General features: G+C 51.5%; 1 protein-coding gene across 1 annotated transcript in view; it reads right to left on the reverse strand.

The window, feature by feature from the left end:
- Positions 1 to 20168, reverse strand: part of adgrv1 (adhesion G protein-coupled receptor V1) — a 122681-nt gene that overhangs the window by 59509 nt on the left and 43004 nt on the right. The window contains exons 23-52 of the mRNA XM_056592426.1: positions 19249 to 19428; positions 18485 to 18665; positions 17667 to 17860; positions 17298 to 17427; positions 16880 to 16957; positions 15909 to 16048; positions 14627 to 14992; positions 13830 to 14073; positions 12741 to 12956; positions 12093 to 12308; positions 11339 to 11583; positions 10736 to 10917; positions 9799 to 10306; positions 9153 to 9462; positions 8497 to 8706; positions 7254 to 7384; positions 6793 to 6892; positions 6306 to 6485; positions 5708 to 5871; positions 5538 to 5616; positions 4381 to 4459; positions 4065 to 4203; positions 3711 to 3858; positions 3267 to 3532; positions 2384 to 2559; positions 1855 to 1982; positions 1458 to 1639; positions 999 to 1145; positions 804 to 884; positions 330 to 621 (exon numbers count right to left, since the gene is read on the reverse strand). Of these exons, the coding sequence (XP_056448401.1) occupies positions 330 to 621; positions 804 to 884; positions 999 to 1145; positions 1458 to 1639; positions 1855 to 1982; positions 2384 to 2559; positions 3267 to 3532; positions 3711 to 3858; positions 4065 to 4203; positions 4381 to 4459; positions 5538 to 5616; positions 5708 to 5871; positions 6306 to 6485; positions 6793 to 6892; positions 7254 to 7384; positions 8497 to 8706; positions 9153 to 9462; positions 9799 to 10306; positions 10736 to 10917; positions 11339 to 11583; positions 12093 to 12308; positions 12741 to 12956; positions 13830 to 14073; positions 14627 to 14992; positions 15909 to 16048; positions 16880 to 16957; positions 17298 to 17427; positions 17667 to 17860; positions 18485 to 18665; positions 19249 to 19428 (5692 nt within the window). The remainder of the gene's footprint in view (positions 1 to 329; positions 622 to 803; positions 885 to 998; positions 1146 to 1457; positions 1640 to 1854; positions 1983 to 2383; positions 2560 to 3266; positions 3533 to 3710; positions 3859 to 4064; positions 4204 to 4380; positions 4460 to 5537; positions 5617 to 5707; positions 5872 to 6305; positions 6486 to 6792; positions 6893 to 7253; positions 7385 to 8496; positions 8707 to 9152; positions 9463 to 9798; positions 10307 to 10735; positions 10918 to 11338; positions 11584 to 12092; positions 12309 to 12740; positions 12957 to 13829; positions 14074 to 14626; positions 14993 to 15908; positions 16049 to 16879; positions 16958 to 17297; positions 17428 to 17666; positions 17861 to 18484; positions 18666 to 19248; positions 19429 to 20168) is intronic.

The raw sequence follows: 20168 nt of genomic DNA on the forward strand, positions 1-20168 counted from the left end.
TCTGCCTCTCTGAACGTTTGCCAGTCGATGTGAGTCGGGCCCACCGCCGCCGACCGCACAAACCCCTCAATGTAAACGGAGAATATGTACTTAAAAATTGCAAAAATCCTTGGCCGAACATGGGCGGATCAGGTCCTCAGGAAGCATTGACATTTGTGAAGATGTCTCTTAATACTTAATACTTAGTACGAGACAATATTATACTTCACATTTCAAATCAGATATCCGCTTTAGTTATGGGAACATAGCTCAACATAACACAACTGATTTCTGGGTTTGATTTTCGATCTGTCTGTTTGAGTGTAAACGTGGTCGCCGTGTCTCCTCACCGTCGGTGACGACGAAGAGGAGGGTGACCCCCCCGTCCGCCTGGATGACCTCCACCTGGTGGGCCCTGCCCTGGAGGGGGAGGGTCAGGGGGTCGTTCTGGAAGCTTCCGCCGGCCCAGCGGTGGATGGAGCAGCCGTCTGAGGGCGTGTCTACACAGGTGACCAGGTAGGAGGAGGAGGAGGAGGAGGAGGATGAAGAGGAGTGGGAAAACAGCGGTGAAACGCTGACACTGCCCCGAGGAAGGGCAAGTGTCTGGAAGAGAGCGAAGAGCGTGCCGGTGCGGACGAAAACCTGGAGCGAGGAAAAACAAGTACAGAACAAATAACATAAGTAAACAAAGGAAAACAGAGAAGCGAGTGTTGAGGGATTTGCTGTGAAAATGTCAAGTTCAATGAAGCATTCAATGAAGTGGTCATTTGGGATCTTGAGACACAGTGGAGCTGCGGTTAACAAGGTGTTGTTTCCAGTCTTACTTGTCTTGATGTGATCAGATAATCCGTGCTTTCGACCGAGAAGTGTTTCACATCCAGCGCTTCAACACCAAGGGTTTGCTCCTAGAGATAAGAGAGAATACGACGCAACACTTGAAAAGACACCTAGGCCCTTAAGAACTTTAACATTACAAACGTGCATCGTTTTGGATACCACGAGTGCAGTGCAGTATTTACCAGTGTGATGTTGAGGTCTGGCTCTAGTCTGAAGACGCTGAGGTTGGCAGCCGGGTTGGAGATGGGCCTGCCGTGGGTGATGGCTATGAAGGTGGTGCCGTTGACCACAAACCCCACGCAAGAGCTGGCCTCCTGGATCCTCACAGACTATGGACACCACACAGCGGAGGAGGGAGTTTACAGTGTGGTGGAGAATTAATTGGATCGTTATATAATAATAGCTTTTGTTGTTTTCGTCATTTATTCAACAGCATAGTATAGTGTAATTGTTAAGTGTAGCATAGCGTAGCACATCATAGAATAGCATAGTATGGTAGGATGGTAGTGTAGCCTAGCCTAGCACTAGCATAGCATAAACTAGCAAAGTAACGAAGCATTGTATTGAACAGTGTAACATAGAACAGCCTGATACAGTATACCGCATATAGAAGGTCTTTAGAGTCAGGGTAGGTTCTCTACCTCTACTGGAACAAACACCCCTTGCCAGCGGTAGAGAGTGGCGAGTGTGTGGGTGGACCCGACGGAGGGGGACCTGTCCAGTCTCATGGCCAGAGACGAGGCCTCTGCTGGGATGGAGCACCACGCTGAGGTGGGGTGCTCCTCAAAGTCCTGGTAAACCCCCATCACTGGAAGATCGCCCTCTACAAATGCAATGCAATACAACAAAAACGTTAAAGAAATACAATTTTAAATGTCAATACGTAAATCCAAAGGAGTGAAATACATAAGTAGTATAATAAATAGAAAATAGATTGGAGCTAAAAACAGCATACAGTATTGGAGCCAGCTCATTAGATATGTGAATTTACAGGGATGGATCAATGGAGATTGAAACCAAAGAAGAAGGCTATCTTACCAGAACCGATAGCTGTGTCTGCCTGTGTCTCCCATTCCACACTGACAGCCGTCTCCAACCCGTTGCTGCGAGACACGGTCAGGAAGACCGGCGTGCCGTCCTCATGGGCCACCACTTCTGAATAAGTTCTATGCAGCAAGAAGACAAAAAGATTATTCCTACAGATAACATATGTGTGGCCGCCTCACTTTAGACATAGTCAACTGGAATTGAAATGGGGGCACAAATCATGTTCGTATTGAACACCAAGTTAGTTTTGTAACCTCAGAGGGATTCCATTCAGTAGTGACACGTATCCATGACACGTATAAAAGGGCTTTATGTTGAACTAGGGCCGCTACGGTCTGTTTTATTTGTTGTAAACATATCTTGTGTGCTGCTGCATTAAAAACCTATTTTCTGATTTATCGCCAATATCTAATATCTGAACATGCACTTGTTTAAGCTAATACCCCCATGAGATAGAACACTCTCAAAGCAAGACTTTTTAATGGGGGTCCTAGATCCTTCCATGGTGACTGGGGGCCACCTGTTGAGGGAGGGGCCGATGCGGAAGAGTCCGGAAGGGGCCAGGTTCTCCAGGATGGTGATTAACGTCTGGAGCTGCTCCCCCAGGCGAGCTCCTCCGGTGGGGCTGGACAGGCTCACCGTGAAGGTCTCGTTGGCTTCTGGCTCAGCGTCCAGGATCGCAAAGATCTCCAATGTCTGGATATAAAAACAAAACAAAACAATCAACACTTAGGACAAACCAAATGATATTGCTGCTTCAAACGCAACCAAAAAAGGAATCTCCCCTATTCCTAGACATCATTCTAACGTTGATTTGATTATCCCTTTTTGCATGTCGGTCTAAAATACTGCAACAATCCATAACCAAAATGGGTTCTGTGATATCATTTTGTGCTTTTTGGAAAGTGAAGAGAAACAGCAACGTGGGTCGAAGGATTTCGACCCACGACACACAGCATTTCATTTAAGAAGCACGTTTCCTCTCAAGACTTTTCTATTTTCACAGGCTTTTGGTTGTGAGCCAGAGTACTGTGTGCGCAGGTGTATTGTGTTTGCCTTGGTAGAGTTATAGAGTTCTGCAGTGTTCTGCTTCTACCATGTATGATCTATGTGATCTATGTCTGGGGGGAGTGCTGTTGTATTCCACTCGCTGGTTTACTTTCCATCATATTTATTTAATTAGCATTCATTTTGCTACACATGTTAAGCACATTGCAGTTTTTACGGGCAAACATTGTTATTCATGTTACTTGACAGAGTGCAACGCACAGCTCCTACCGGACAAAAACGCAAAGAGGCGAATTTGACAATGAGGGGGTAAAATTAGGGAGTACAATGGTTCTCAGATGCGTGATTTGTTCGGTTCTTTATTCTTTGTGCTTGTCTCACAATCGCGCCCTTACTTTGAAGCGGACCCCGTTCTCCAGAACCACCGTGCCCTGCGCTGGCCTCAGGTCGGCCACGGCCAGGCTCCCGTTGGCTTCCGTGACGGAGAAGGTCACGGTGACGGTGCCGAAGGTGCCCTCCTCGGGGCTGCGCATCACGTCCAGCGTGGCCACGCCCTCCCCGGGCCGCGACGCCGACGTGGGCTCCTTCAGCACCGTGTGGCGGCTGCCGTTGAAGGTGAGGACGCCGTGGCCGTCGTCGCTCGCCATGATGTTCACCGTCGCTACGGAGACACACGGAACACCGGTGCGATGTCGTTACAGCGCTTTGGGGTTGGTCGCAGTTAAAAGGCCCGTTTGGAAATGGGATTGGGCCTAAATAAATCAATAGAAGCGCTGGTTTGGATTGGGTTTTAAGTTGTGCTTGGTCATGGGAACCAAACGTCTGTCGAGGTCTCCTACCCGTGGTGTTGGTTCCCAGCTCCAGGCCAGGAGAGGGCAGAGAGAGAGAGAGAATCAGCTGGAATCTCTCGGGTCCCTCTGGAATGCTGTCGTCAATGATCTGCACCTCCACGAACTTGTGCCTTTCGCCGTCCACGAAATGGAGCATCTGGACGCGCACACAGGATGTTTATTCAGCGGATCAATCGTGGGCCCACGAGTTTGTGTGCGGACACACATGGATCCACACGGAAGCTGCGTCTATGAATGTTTGTGTGTGTGTGTGTGCGTGTGCGTGTGCGTGTGCGTGTGCGTGTGCGTGTGCGTGTGTGTGTGTGTGTGTGTGAGTGCCCATATACGTGCGGGGGGTCTGACCGTTTGGTTGATATTGTAGTCCAGTCCTTGCTGGGCCTTCAGGTCAGTAGCGTGTATGGACAGGGAGACGTTCCCATAGGACCCTCGGTTCCTGTAGGCCACCAGAGACAGCACCCCCATCGACTCGTTCACCTCAAACCTGGTCACATGGAGGATTTGGCCAAATTATTCCAGTAAGAAGGTCAAGGGTCTACTTGTTACGACTGACTGAGTTGTTGAGATACTCTTTGCCACAGCCTTGCTGATTCTACATTTGGTTGTTATTATCGTCTAGTGTTTCTACTGATACATGAAGGAGAGCAGAGGGTTCACTCACATGGTGTTTGTCCATTCGATCACTCCTCTGATTCCGTCGTTGGCGTCGATGCTAATTTCCGCCACTAAATCGTTTGTGTCTAGGACAACACAAACACACATACACAATTAAAAGGGTTGTTGTTATGTTTATACTACTCTGTGTTCAAAGCACCTCGTTGCTACCACTGGGAATGGAGCGGCCATGTGCTTGTGTCTCCTACGGGGCAAGCGTCTACAACACGGTAGGCTGCGATGGCGGGGGGGGACAGCCGGGAGGTTTTGAACTTCCGTCATGCTACATTTGGAGCCTGGGTTTATATCTGAGCAACATGTCGACCATAAGTGGCCCCGGAGCTTGAGAAATCACCTCTTTATGTGCAGACTGATTTATGACCTACTCCCCCCCCCCCCCCCCCATCTCTGAGTAGTACCCCCACTCCCCCCCATTCTCCCGGCCCTTGTAGGTCCAAGAGGGACTCACCCGGAGGCCAGCTCAGGGGCCTTGGCTTAGCCTACGCTCACCACACTGTGTGCTATTCAGCGCTACCACCGAATCCCCAGGCTTCCTCAATCACTGAAAGCATCAATCTTACCATTCCCGACCACATAATGAGCGCTTCCAGAGAGAGAGAGAGGGGGGGGAGAGGGCGGGAGAGCGGGTGGGAGGGCGGGCGGGAGGCCTGTGTGTGTTTACTAAAAGATCTCTCAAGCCAGAGCAAGGACCTTGTAGTATGATGGGAGTCTCCCGGTGTAACAGGGCTCTCAGTACCTACTCTGCCAACTCAACGCTTTCTAGAGTTAAGCAACCATTCATAAATCAGGCTGCGGTTTGGGATTATGCAAAAGCGGCGGTTGCTGGCTTAACGTTTTTTTTGCTCTCTTTTTGCTGTAACATTTGTGTTTGAGTTACGGTAAGGGAGTTCAAGCGTGGACTACGCAAGCGGTTCCTAAGGGGAAAGTTGATGTTCATGTTACCTGATAGAGTGCAACGCACAACCTCTACTCGACACACACGCAAAGAGGTGAGAAATGCAAAAGACAAGTTAGACAACGAGGGGGTAAAGATAAAGTCTATGCAATCTGTACAGAAAAGCACAAAACCAGGTCAAACAACGCAACAGCGAATCGTTCAAAGCCACTTCCAATACGTTTTCACAAAACAAACAAAACATGTACCTAGCCTTGCGAGGGTTGTGATGAGGACAGCGGACGTGATGTTGACCAGGAAGAACTCCTGCCGCTCCGGAATGTCGTCCTGGGAGGTGGGAAAAGGAAACGTGGACGGTGGTGAAGCCGGCGTTTTTCATGCATCATCTTAAGGAACAGAAAGGGCGTCGCCTGCTTACGTCCAGGATGGAGACGGGGACGGCCACGGAGGTCTGTCCAGGCCCGAGCACCACGGAGCCCACGGCAGAGATGAAGTCCTGGCCGGGCTCAGCGAAGTCCCCTTCCACCTGGGACAGGTCGCTAAGGGCCCCTCTGATGACCTCGTAGGAGACGTTCACGGCCCCTGCACAGACAGCATGAAGAGAGTGCTATAGAACAATTTACAACAATTTTCCTATTTTCTTTTCAGTTTTTTTTAATTGAATAAGCATTGCATCTGTTATTATGAAGTAATATCTTTGTATTTAGTTTTGTTAATCTATTTATTTATTCATTAATCGTTTCTTTATCGTTCTTTAAGTCCAACTCGCACAGTGTTTTACTAACGTTTCCATATTTGTACGTATTCTGTTGAGCAAACCAAAACAGCAACATACGACCGAACCTACATTATTACAGACTGAACCTACATTATTACAGACTGAACCTACAGTATTACAGACTGAACCTATAGTATTACAGACTGAACCTACAGTATTACAGACTGAACCTACAGTATTACAGACTTAACCTAGTACCTTCAGTAGTCCACGCCTCCTCCACATCAAGCTCACCCACCTGAGGTCCCGAACTCCCGTTGGACGTAGACGTTCACTGTCTGGTCGCGCTCCTCCACCCTCATGCGGAGGGAGGACGCCGCAATGGTCAGCATCCCAAAGGGCTCGTCGCTGGTTTCTATGGTAACCACCGCCTCCGTGCCCTGATCGTCCAGCGTGGCCTGGCCCGTCACTGGAACCCCTGGGAGGCGAGTGACAGATAATCAAAACCAAATCTAAAATCGGAATGATGTTGATTAATGAGGTTTATTCATGAGGAGATTGGTGAGATAATCCAGGGGCGGTCATTGAGACAAAGACAACCGTTTATGTGTGTGTGTGTGTGTGTGTGTGTGTGTGTGTGTGTGTGTGTGTGTGTGTGTGTGTGTGTGTGTGTGTGTGTGTGTGTGTGTGTGTGTGTGTGTGTGTGAGAGTGTATATGTGTGTCTGAGATGATCGGTGAGCTAATCCCGGACCAGTCTGCAAGACAAAGACAACAGTCTGATTACCAAACGTGCGTATGTTGGACAACACCACTCTGTATTCGTCCTGGTCTTCTGGTGTGGCATCGTCGAGAAGCTGCAGCACAATGGTGCCATTCAGCTCTCCCTGTGAAGAACGCGGCTGTTATTAACATCCTGAGTGATTGCATGTACACAATATAGACAGGAGTATCAAAAGCCTGCTCTGAACTGAAATCAATCATTAACGTCAGTCCATCCATTGGACGCCTGCTCCGACTCAATGACATGAATGCATGCTGGATGAAAGGTGCCTTCGTGCAACAATGTGTGCCCCACATTAAATGAATTAGATTCATTAAGTCAGCATCTAATTAGTGTCTGGTCATATATTTAGTTAAGGGAATTTGGGTCTTTTCAGTGGAGCCCTGGTTGAAGACGTTCCAGCCTGACGAACCCCTCAAATCAAGCCTTCCATTCCTCTGATCCAGTGTTCAGGACGGTCTTACCTGAGTGAAGAAGAGCGTCCCTGAGGTTTTGGGGAAGGTTCTGTTCGGCAGGGGACCCAGAATGGACCATTCCACCGTGACGTTGCCCAGGCCAGGGGCCGTCCTCAACACCAGCAAGGACAGCAGCTCTCCTGGAACACAGAGCAACGCACACTCAGCGACAAAGATCCATCCAACAATCTGTTATAACTTATGTGTGGAGACAAACAAATGCTTTCGGCATATCAGGCGGCATTCATGTTTGAGCGTTCATCTGAGCTGTATAGGGTACAAGCAGATGATGATTTTTAAAAGTTTTGTTTTATACACATTGGAAATACCTGGAATGTAATTAAAAGTGCATTCACTTATATGAACAGGAGGTAGGCTACTGTCACTCTGCAAGTTAATCGAAGCGGATATATATTTCATTTTCTATTTTTTTTTTTTATATTTACAGATGCATCGTCAAATCGTGACTTTTGATAAAACACTTGATGAAACTCCATCGCTGCCGCTTTATCTTTGCAGTCTCCCGCTCGTCCCGACGATGTGAGGTGTAAGGCTACACCTTAGAGGGTCTTTAGTGTTTCGCTGCTCTCTCATGCATACTCAACACCCGCCACGATGACACACTGCCCCTGCTCCCCGTCTGCTGCGGCGGCATTCCCTTACACCGCCACTCAGCGTCGGGAACGGGAGACCGGAGTCTCCTCTGTCGCTCGCGAGGGGGGGGGGGGCGTTCAAGGGGAGGAGAGAGAGTGAGACTGCGCGTGTTCATCCTAGGGTAGAACGGGCCTCAATGTGAAAGCAGATGCTTTTGACTAATAATGATAATAACAATGCATTGGAGAGTTTGTATGGCCCATATCTCGAAGCACCTCACAGGTAAAAGACTACGGTTGAAGAGAATACATACGATCAAATAAAAAACGCGATAACGGCGTAAGGGTGCACCACTATTAGAAAGTTAACATTGAAGGCTTGCCATTAAAGGTTTTTAGATGAATGAAGAAAACATAAAATAAAATACTAAAATAAAATAAAAAGAAATAAAAAGATAAAAGGGGGAATAAATCAATGGTGAGCCGATGAATATGTCATAAGACATGTCACTCATAACCCACACATCCCAAACATCGTAAAGTAAAGATCAGCGCAGAGAGATAATCCCGCGACCCTTCCCTTTCGTTTGTGTTTCTAGGTGCTGAGGAACGCTCCATGTAAACCCAACGTTATTCTGATTATCGATAAGGACCCCCACCCTCTCTGGTGGCGACGACGCGCGAGGCCGGGTGGAAGCCCACGATCCCGGCCACGTCGTCATTGGCCAGGATCACTATGGTAACGGTGTCGGAGCTGGGCAGGATGCGGCTGCCCCCCTCGGTGCGGATCAGGCCGATCAGGAGGGTCTCGCTGTCCTCCGGCACGCTGTCGCTACGGATCAACACCTCCACGGTCTGCCTCACGTCGCCTAGGGGGAGGAGGGGGCGAGGGATAGGGGGAGGAGGGGGAGAGAGGGGGGAGAGGGGGGAGGGGGGGAGAGGGGGAGACGGAGAGGGAGAGAGGGGAGAGAGGGGGGGCAAGGAGGGAGAGGGGGAGAGTGGGGAAGGCAAGGAGGGAGACAAACAGGGAGAGGGGGGGAGACAGAGAGGGAAAGGAGGGGAGACAGAGAGGGAGAGGGAGGAGTGGGGGGGTGACAGAGAGGGAGAGGGGGGAGACAGAGAGGGGGGAGGGGAGACAGAGAGGGTGGGAGGGAGGGAGAGGGGGAAGACAGAGAGGGAGATGGGGCAGCAACGTTAAAGTTATAAATAATCAATCAACCAACCAAAAGCCAGTGTTTCCTTACACACGCGCACACATCCCAGTGTTTCCTTCACATAACTCCTGTCAAGCTAAAGCTGGATTCTGTTTGCGTACCGTCATTGAAGACGAGCGTCCCCCCGCTGGCGGTGAAGTCCTCGCCCGGGGTGGCTCCTCCCCCGACGAACCCCCACTCCACGGTGACGCGGCCCAGGCTGCCGCCCCGCCGCTCTACGACCAGCACCACGGCGCGGGGCTCCTCCCCCACCTCCAGGCGCAGGCCGTCCTCCGTGGCGTCGGGGCTCAGGCTGTACATCAGGAACACCCCGAAGGAGTCCCCGTTCATCGCTATGGTGACCAGCGCGCGGCGCGGCCGGCCCACGGAGGGCCGGTTCCTCTCGGCCACCGTCAGGTTCACCAGCTCTATCTACGCACGGGGAACGCCACAGTGCGTCACAGGGGGTCGTGTTATTATTAGGTATGATGAGAATCGTTTAACGAGTAAAGAAAATAATATTCTTAAAACGTCAACGTATCAGTCCGTTTGGGTTAAACCTAACCCTAACTGCGGTGTCCACACAGCGGGTCTTACTTATTACTCATCATGAAGTCGTTTGGGTAGACCAAATGAAATGATTTAACTTGAAAATATTTGGAATAAAATGGAATTACATAATCATTCAGAATCAGCACGCTAAACCGACACAATCTCAACGACACCTTCAAAATAAAAGCCCCTCCACCCGACTCAACACCGGCCTACCCTGAGGATCTCGATGGCGAAGCTCTCGTCCGTCTCGGGCAGCTTGTCGGTGAGGATGGGCACGGCGAGGTGGGCGGTGGCCCGCCCGTCCTCCATGAACCCGCGGCGAGCCGTCACCGCCGTGTAGTCGCTGCCCGGCCCCGCTCGCCCGCCCAGCAGCACCGCCGTCGCCGTGGCGTTCCTCCCGTACGTCACGGCCGGGCCGACGGGCGCCACGCCCTGCTCCTCCCCGGAGGTCGCCCAGGAGCACGCCCCCGGCGGCGGCCCCGTGGCGAGGGAGAAGGCCCCGCAGGCCGGCTCTCTGAGGCAAGCGGCGGCGCAGGCGGTCAGGGGCTCGGCGGCGCCGGTGATGTTGAACTCCCCTCCCCCAGACGTGAGGCCCCCAGGCTGGGGAGGGTCGTAATAGAGCAGCAGGTCTTGGCCCGCCGCCTGGGCCAGGCCCACTAGGTCCTCCAGGCTCACCTCCGAGGTGCTGTAGAGGATCTCCATGCGGCCGAAGCTCCCGCCGCTGGGGTGACGAACAGAGGAAGAAGAGGAAGGGATGATCCAATCAGGGGTGAGTGGATGAGGAAGTCATTTTGGTTTATATTTGGCAGATACTTTCATCAAATGTCAAATGATTGGTCCGAATATATCAGTATACAATATATCAGAGGACGAGGAGAGCGTAAAGGACAGAGTGAGAGGAAATATAATCAGAGGTTCCTGTGTCTCTAGGGTTGGGGGTTAGGTGTATAGGGGCTAGGTGTAAAGGGGTTCGGTGTTAAGGGGTAAGGTGTTAAGGGGTTGGGCAAAAGGGGCTGTGTTTTAAGGGATACGCCAAGACATCCGTTAATTCAATTTGCTCTTCTTACCAGTGAATGTTTTTTCAGACGAGTTTAATTCCACCTGACTCTCTCTCCGTATCTCCAGGCCGACGGGGGGGGGGACGACCTACCTTCTGCGCACCGTGATGTTGGCCATGTAGACGCCGTCCAGGGGCTCCTGAACGCGGTACACGGCCCGGTCGAAGAACACTGTCCCGTACGGGTTGTCGTTGGCGGGCACCGTGATGTTGACCGCCGTGGTCCTGCCCAGACTCCCGCCGTTACTCGCGCCTGTCAGCTCCACTTTTATGGTCTAGCAGGCATAGTGAAGAGGAAACGATCAACGCAAAGCCGATTGTTGCCTTGTTACCATGGTAACTTCATCATCATCCTCGTCACGTCATCGGTATAGCCGGTGTTCCGAATTAGCACGAGTCAATCACGTATCGTCGAATGTTACGTTTGGATTAAGAGTGTGTGTCACTTCTGCTAGTCACTGTAACTCGGTTACCTTAGTGGCCATGTAAACACCATACTGACTATCTTAATCCCTCAACTGGATGACTAATAAGGTCACTCTGCTAAGGTCCAGTAAACGTGCTGTATATGAGCAATCAAAATGACAACAATATACAGCGCAAAAACACGTACACTTAATCCTGTTCCTCTACGTTCATTTCATCTTTGCTTAAAACCAAACCAACTTCAACGCTTCAGGGTGATCTTCCCCTGACCTCAGTGATCTCAGGGACGTCATCCGCCAGGACCTCCACCCTGAGGGTCTTCATGGTCTCTCCCGGGGCGAAGCTGACCTCCCCGGACGCGGGTCGGAGGTCCCCTGTGGCCGGCTGCCCGTCGACGGTGGCCCGCCAGCGGACCGCCACGGTCCCGATGGTCCCCGCGGTACGGATGATGGGCAGGGTCACCTCCACGGAGCCGGACCCCGGCTCCTCCAGGGTGACTGGGTCCGCCTGGAAGACTAGGGAGGAGGGGGAGGAGGAGGAGGAGGTGGTGGAGGAGGAGGAGGAGGAGGAGGAGGAGGAGCAGGAGGAGGAGGATGAGGAGGAGGAGGGGGAGGAGGAGGAGGTGGAGGAGGACAAGGATGAGGAGGAGAAGGAGTAGGAGGGGGAGGTGGAGGAGGAGTTGGAGGACGGGGAGGAGGAGTTGGAGGAAGACGGGGAGGAGGAGGAGGGGGAGGAGGTGGAGGACAGGGAGGAGGAGGAGGCGGTGGAGGAGGAGGAGGAGGAGGAGGAGGAGGGGGAGGAGGAGGAGGAGGAGGAGGGGGAGGAGGAGAGGGAGGAGGAGGAAGACAGGGAGGAAGAGGGAGGAGGGGAAGGAGGACGAAGAGGATACAGTGAGCAGAAACATAATCAAACTTCCCTGTGTCTCTAAGTTTAGGGTTTAACAGTTAAATACACTGATAGACCAACGCAACCTGATTTCATAGGTGCGTCAATCTAACTGTAACCCTAGTGTCCGCCCACTAACCAAAGGCCCCGAAGGGGTCGTCGGAGGGCAGGATGGTGATGATGGTGCGCGTGAGCTCGCCCAGCACGGCCCCCCCGGTGGTCTGGTTGATGAGCTCCAGGAGGAAGCTCTCCTCCAGCTCCGGGACCAGGTCGTTGATGATGTAGATGGGGACGGCCTTGCTGGACTCTCCCTCCAGGAGCACCACGTCCGTAGAGGCCACACTATAGTCCTCACCTGCCAGGGAGGGAGGACTGCATGTTACTGTGTAGTCGAGACTACACGGTAACCTTAACCCCACTTGGGTTAAGGTTACCGTGACTCACCCAGCAGAAACACACACGTGTAATGACTCATTGATTTGTTGCCTCTGACATATAACTATCTTGTCCTGTCTGTGAGTTCGATGATAAAGAGAGAAGTGTTTTAAGTGCATTAACTGGGTAAGCTGCAAATGAATTCCCCCTCTTTGGACTAATAAAGTTGTCTATATATGAATCTGAACACAGATGAAATACTGGTACACTGAAACCTCACAAAGTAGACGGTGGGGCAAGCGCACACAACGCACGTACAAGCGCGCACAACGCACGCACAAACGTGAAATGCAGGCACAAGCAGTGCCTCAGATAAGCGCGAGGCGCCGCGGAGGCGTCGCCGGCCACTCACTGACGGTGGCCGTGATCGGCACGGCTCGGAACTTGACGGAGACGTCGGCGAAGATGCCCCCGGTGCGCGTGACGTTGATGATGGGCCCCACGTAGTCCTCGGCCACGCGCACGGCGGCCGCCGACAGCTGGAGGGTCCCGAAGGCGTCGTCACTGGCCTCCACGATGACCTGGGCCACGGCCTCCGTCCGGGGGCCCAGCCGGGGGGAGTCGACAACTGGTGGAAGGGAGATGAGACGACGATTGGATTGAAAAGATTTATGTGTTATTATTATTGTCTTTTTTATTATAGAGTGGGTTAGACAGGAAGGTATGGGAGAGAGAGAGACAACAGGATGCTAAAACCTAAAACATATCACAGCAGGATGTATACACTACACATCGGCCAAATATCTTGACAGAAAGTGTATGAATATACATCTCATTGTCAGCTAATAAACTCTGACTGTAGGGGTGTGGTCTGAAGCCCCGCCCCCTCGCTGTTTTGTGTAGTTTGTGCTTCCTCCTCGAAATCCAAAACTTAGTTAATAGACGCTGTCGCTGTAATGGCAGTTACAAGCTAAATAGGAAATCCAATTCTGTTGTTATATATGCTAAATAATATAGGATATCTGTGGTCTGACTCATGTCTATTTCGACCCTTGGTTAAACACAGGCTTACTAATTTGAATAGTCTTGAACCCACCTACAGAGGGAGTTCAGAGTAAAGCAGTAAAAAAATGAGCAAATTCAAAAAAACCTACTGTTCACCACCTTTGAACTATTACCCTCAGGTAGCAGGTTTCGATACCCAGCCCTCTTCAACAATAGAACAAAACAATAATTCATTCCACAATCCATCAGCTTTTTTTTAAACAAACATCTAAAATAAGTTTTTAATTGTTGGTTTAAAAAGCCAACAACCTTAGATGTGTCCTTGTACTACATGGGAAATATGATTTTGGGGTCTTGTCTTGTCAGCGGTTGTTTTCTGTTTTTATGTTGTTGTTGTGGTTAACGTTCATGTGTCTCTGTCTATTCACTGAGAAAAACGTCCCCAAGGGGACAATAAATGATCTATCTATCTATCTAAACATGTTGAACGTCTTACTAATCCTCTCTTGAGCCGCCTCCACAACGTGAACGCCGGTCAGCTCCACGAACACAGACTCGTCTCTCTCTGGGTCCTCATCGTCCAGGATCTGGAGGGTGATGTTGGCCTCGCTCTGATTGGCCAGGAACACCACAGAGTCGAAGAGGGGTACAAAGTCCCGCCCCTCGCTGGCCCTGCCAATCCCGGGGGTCCTATAGGGCGCTCGGTCCGCCTCACGCAGAGTCTCATAGGTCACGCGCACCTGTCAACGTGACGTAAACGTGACATCACTGGATTCAGTTTGAATAGCACAAATAAATAACCTTACAGGTAGGGAACAAATTAATGAAATGAAATTCGAATAACAAATGTTATTTGCCTATGATGTGGTGATATCTAATCTATAATCATTTCCATCACTCTGCACCATAATTGTACATCTCAATCCGTGCCTGTGTCTAATATCGAATGTACAGGGTATTTATAATGTTAATTATATTTAATAATGTTTTATGGTGTTTTGTAGTGTTCCCAGCATCACAACCAAACACCCAATGTGCAGCAACCCTGCCTCGCCAAGAAAAAAGCACGTGGATTCCTCACCTGCGTACTTATTTGGCAAATACATTTACATTTACAGTTACATTAACACTAAAGGCATTAACCAAACGCATTTATCCAAAGCGACTTAAAATAAGTACATTAGTCAGAAGAAGGAGAAACAACAATATATCTCTGTCGGTGCAGTTGAACCGAATCTGGTCCTGATCCCGGTTCCCTCCTCTGTTCTCTCTCCTGTCTCCCCCTCCACGTACCTTCCCCATCAGGCCTCCCTGCCGCCGCACGGTGAGGCCGACCACGGCGTCCGCCTCGGGCAGCCGTAACGACTGGCTGGCGTTGGCGAAGACGAACACGCCGTAGGGGTCGTCGCTGGCCAGCAGGGTCAGCGTGGCGCCGGCGTGCTCGCCCAGCCGCCCGTCGGACACGTTGACCAGGCGGACGCCGAAGCTCCGGTCCAGCTCGGGCCGCTCGTCCTCGGCCACCCTGACGAAGAAGCCCTCCCTGCTCTGGCCCACGCCGAAGGTCACGCTGCCGGAGCTGGCGACCAGCTCCCCCGCGGCGCCGGGGCCCGCCTCCCAGTACACCGTCACGTTGGAGAGGTCCCCGAAGGAGCGCTCCACCTGGAAGGATGCCAAGGAGAGAGCGACGCTGGTAAGGTAAACCTATCCAAAGTGTTTTCAATATTTGCGTAGACTTCACTGAATACATACATCTAAGATTCAAAAATACGGCTAAATGTCACATCTCACCCTCTTCATCGATTACTCCCTGTCCTTGTGTTTCTCGCATCTCTGACTATCCTCCATCACCCACTAACACCCACCTTCATTGTTGTCACCTGTCCCTCTATAACATTCCCCTCCTGGTGTATTTCCTCAGCGTGTTTCCTTTCCACTGTGGCAGTTCGTCCCAGCATTTCCTCAGTGATTATTACGGTTCCCGGATTTCTGATTCCTGCTTGTTTACTCCCAACTACGCCGTTGTCTTCTCCCTGAAGGATTGTTTGCCTGATCTCCCACTACTGACCCTGGTAGAGACCATTCTCTCTTCCCAGACCTCTGCCTCCGAGTCATGCTATCGAGTCCTATTTCCCCTTCCCTCAACCAGCCCTTACACAAAGTATATTAACCGTTTTATCCAAAGTAACATTTGATACTGTAAACGCAGACTGGACTGGAGGTCTCTCCTGGACTGGAGGTCTGTCTCCCAGTGGAGCTGGACTGGAGGTCTCTCCTGGACTGGAGGTCTCTCCTGCACTGGAGGTCTCTCCCCCAGTGAAGGTCTCCCCCCTGTGGAGATATCTCCCTAAGTGGAGCTGGACTGAAGGTCTCTCCCCAAGGGAAGGTCTCCCCCCATGTGGAGGTATCTCCCTAAGTGGAGCTGGACTGGAGGTCTCTCCCCTAGTGGGTTTAGACTGGAGGTCTCTCCCCCCAGTGGAGCTGGACTGGAGGTCTCTCCTGGACTGGAGGTCTCTCCCCCATTGGAGCTGGACTGTCTCTCTCCCCCCGGTCCGTCGGGTTCGTCAGCCTGTCTCACCTGCAGGAGCACGGCACTGCGCCCGTCCTCGGGCTCCGTTCCGTTGACAGCCAGCGAATCAGGGCTGAGCTGGAAGACTCCGTGGGCGTCGTCAGAGGCGAGGATGGTCACCGTAATGCGGGCGGCGTCCCCCAGGTTGGCTGCCAATCAGTCGACCACCAACGGGTAATTAGTTAGTGAGCGGTCTGTTCTGATCGAAGTGTTTCAGACTGCTCATTGTGAGGAGAAATGTTAACACAAAAATGTTTAACTACCACTTGAGCAACGTAACTGTGAATCTGCCCTTGTAGCAATAACCGAATCACATATTGTATTTGTTTCTGTAATGGCATTATAATTGTTATTCATTCGCTCGTATGGATCTTGATGTAAGCTACGTAGAATAACCAAAGAGTGAGAAGTGGGGACGACTTGGTCATTTCACGTATCAATGTCCCGAACTAGGACGCCAAGCGTGTGATCCTGTTGAGACCGGGCCCGGGAAGCAATGGGAGGAGACCAGGGGCAGCAGCTGGGGTACGGGTAGCGTATTTACGAATAATTCTATGGCTACGCCAAGACCCGCCCTACTCTGTCTGTGATTGGCCGGGTTGCATGCAGCTCAACTGGACGCTTTAGAACTCTATGGTACCGTCACTGTGAGCATTCGAGAGCGTCACAAAAGAACCCTAACCCTAAATCCTAACTCTAACTCTAACCCTAACCCTAACCCTAACCCTAACCCCTAACCCTAACCATAACCCCTAACCCTTACCCCTAACCCCTAACCTTAACCCTAACCATAGCAGCTAATATTAAGCCACAAAAGTGCGGTAGTCGAATCCATAGACAGTAGAATCAAAGATAGGGTTGACGTGTGTGACGGACCAATCAGAAATAGAGGCGGGCGTGTCTTTTCGTGATATTGGCGTGGCCATAGTAGGATCGTAATTTTGCGTATGGGTAGGGAAGGGGGGTAGAGGGAGACTCACCTCGGTGGAAGGCTGGAAGCAGGAGGTCAGAGTCACTCTCCCCACTACCACTTCCTTCCCCACGCAGGAACAGATCCACTGACGGATCACACACCAGGGGTCACACAGGGGTCACACAGGGGTCACAGCAGGTCAGAGGTCAGAATCAAACCGAAGGAGGAGGAGGAGGAGGAGGGGCGTGGTATCGGGGTGGGTGAAGAGGTAGAGGTAGAGGGAAAGGGAAGTGCACGTCACACACAGTCACACAGGAACACAGCAAGTCAACCAAAGCGGAGAATAACTACACAGCACTACATGCTAAAGGATAGTCACCCAATCAATGGAGTGGGAACAGGAAGTGAGAGTGGACAATTGATCCAATCAGCGGTACGGTTCCTAACCCGGCACTCAAAGGCCAGTGGTTCTGTTAAGCTCGTACCTCCTCCCTCCACGTTATAGAGCTCCACTCGGAAACTCTTGTCCAGTTCGGGAACCGGGTTGTCCGCAATGGTCACGGTGATGAACTTTAACCTTTCCCCTGGCAGGAAGTCCAGTATCCCCTCTGTTTCCTGGCAGAGGTGAACACAAATATCCATCAGCTCACTGAATACCCAGAATGCAACAGGAGAGCGAAGGGGTCCCGCTAGGGTTGTAAATGCTATAATCACCAATTTTAAATACTTCCCACAAAGCACCACAGGGAATGGCTACATCAATAATTACGACAAAACACAAAAAAAAAGGGGGGAAATCATGTTGAAAAAGAGCGGGTGAAAACACATCGAGCATGAGCGGCAAAACGAATGACCTCATAGTCCTCGGGGCTGGCCGCCGTGAAGGGGGTGGTCCGGTACCCGACCGTGAGCCTTCCCAGAAGGCCTTGGGCCCGGCCCACCAGCAGAGGCACCTCCCCGGCCTCCTCGCTGACCGAGACGCGGGCCGGCTCTAGGGCCGGGCTGATCAGGCCGTCGCCGGGAGGACTGGTCTGGAACTGGAGCAGACCTGGAACCAGCAGGGAGAGTGTGTGAGTGTGTGAGTTTGTGCGTGCGTGCATGCGTGTGTGCATGTGTGTGCGTGTGTGTGCGTGTGTGTGTGCGCGTGTGTGTGTGTGTGTGTGTGTGTGTGTGTGTGTGTGTGTGTGTGTTTTGTGAGTGTGATGACACACACTCTTATTATTATATTGCAGTGGAGTGATTGTTAATAACAGAAGAGACGGGGGGGCGGTGGTGGGGGGGTTATTGTTTGTAGTGCTGTGCTGACATCGGATTACAACAATAAGCCTCTTATAAGGTACAATGTGACAAAGACCCAGATAAGCCATCACTATAAATAGCACAAGTATAAAAGATATGCTAAGTTATTGTATCGCCAGTAAAGTTAGCTGATTAAATGGCTAAAAATAGTCTACAAACGACATGTTTACAAGCGGAAAACACTGTGTGCACAGGAATGTGAGTTTGAGTGTGTGCACATGATAGTGTTTGTGTGTGTGCGTGTGTGCTTTTGAGTGTGTGTGTGTGTGTATGTGTGTGTGTGTGTATGTGTGTGTGTGTGTGTGTGTGTACATGAGTGTGTGTGTGTGTGTGCGTGCGTGCGGGCATGCGTGTGCGTGCTGAGCGTCTGCACCATAAGGATGGTCGCTGGCGGTGACGGTGACGGTGTTGGTGGAGCTGTTGTGGTCGATGCTGGCCCCGCTGGTGGGGGTGGAGCCTGGCTTCCCATCAGCCGACTCCGCTGACACCAGCGTGACCTGGAAGGACTCGGCCAGCTCTGGCAGGTCGTCGTCCAACACCACCAGGTTCAGCACCTGGGAACCGGCAGCACAGAGAACTGTTTGTACTTCTCACATTCTGGGATGCATTTGTGGGCGGTAGTTTACGAAAAGGGTCACTATCTTCGAATTATGATAGTTTTCCACAAGTCATTGTTCTTTTTTGATAATATTTTGATTTGAGGCAAAGCATTGCTAACTGAAAGCCAACCAACCACTAGATGGCGATAGACGTAAAGAAACATTAACATGCAGAAAAAGTCAGATAACAGTATCTTGAATCAACAGCAATCAAACATTCAGTGTATTTTATCAGCTGTTAGACCATTATGTTGAATTGATTTATGAATGCATATTTGTGTGCTTTACAGTTATGTAAAGTTAGTGTTTAAGATACCAATCAAACACTAACTTTACATAACTGACATGAGTGTATTATTCTGTGTGTTTCTTGTTCCTCTTGCATTCCCTTCTCAAATGTAGCAATCAGTACTCACCCACACACCCCCACACACACACACACACACACACACACACACACACACACACACACACACACACACACACACACACACACACACACACACACACACACACACACACACACACACACACACACCTCGGAGCGCTGTCCGGGCATGAAGAGCACCGCCCCGGTGGCATTGACGAAGTCTTGCTCCGCCGGCCCCCCAGGGCTAGAGGGTCCGGCCCCGATGACGGAGTAGTTGACGTAGACGTGATCCAAAGCCCCCCTGGTGCGCTCGATCACACACGAGACGGTGGAGCCCTCGTCAGTGGTCTGGGTGGAGGAGGAGGAGGAGGAGGAGGAGGAGGTGGAGGTGGTGGAGGAGGGGGAGGAGGGGGAGGAGGTGGAGGAGGTGGAGGTGAAGAAGGAGGTGGAGGAGGGGGAGGAGGAGGGGGAGGTGGTGGAGGAGGAGGAGGAGGTGGTGGAGGTGAAGAAGGAGGTGGAGGTGAAGAAGGAGGTGGAGGAGGGGGAGGAGGTGGAGGAGGGGGAGGTGGTGGAGGAGGGGGAGGAGGGGGAGGTGAAGAAGGAGGTGGAGGAGGGGGAGGTGGTGGAGGAGGAGGAGGAGGAGGGGGAGGTGAAGAAGGAGGAGGAGGGGGAGGAGGGGGAGGTGAAGAAGGAGGTGGAGGAAGGGGAGGTGGTGGAGGAGGAGGAGGAGGTGGAGGTGAAGAAGGAGGAGGAGGGGGAGGAGGGGGAGGTGAGGATGGAGGTTGAGGAGGGGGAGATGGTGGAGGAGGAGGGGGAGGTGGTGGAGGTGAAGGAGGAGTGGGAGGAGGAGGTGAAGAAGGAGATGGAGGAGGTGGAGGAGGTGGAGGAGGAGGAGGTGAAGAAGGAAGTGGCGGAGGGGGAGGCGGTGGAGGAGGAGGAGGAGGAGGTGGAGGAGGGGGATTACAGGGAGTTTAAATTTGCTTTGAAAACATCAGCCAAAATTGTATTAACAGTTCGGATTTTCTTTTTATAATGGAATTACTGAATAGTTCCACAAGCTGAAGCCCAGCTTTGAGTTGAGAACAAAT

This window comes from Gadus chalcogrammus, chromosome 6 (genome assembly GCF_026213295.1).
Source record: "Gadus chalcogrammus isolate NIFS_2021 chromosome 6, NIFS_Gcha_1.0, whole genome shotgun sequence".
NCBI lineage: Eukaryota > Metazoa > Chordata > Actinopteri > Gadiformes > Gadidae > Gadus > Gadus chalcogrammus.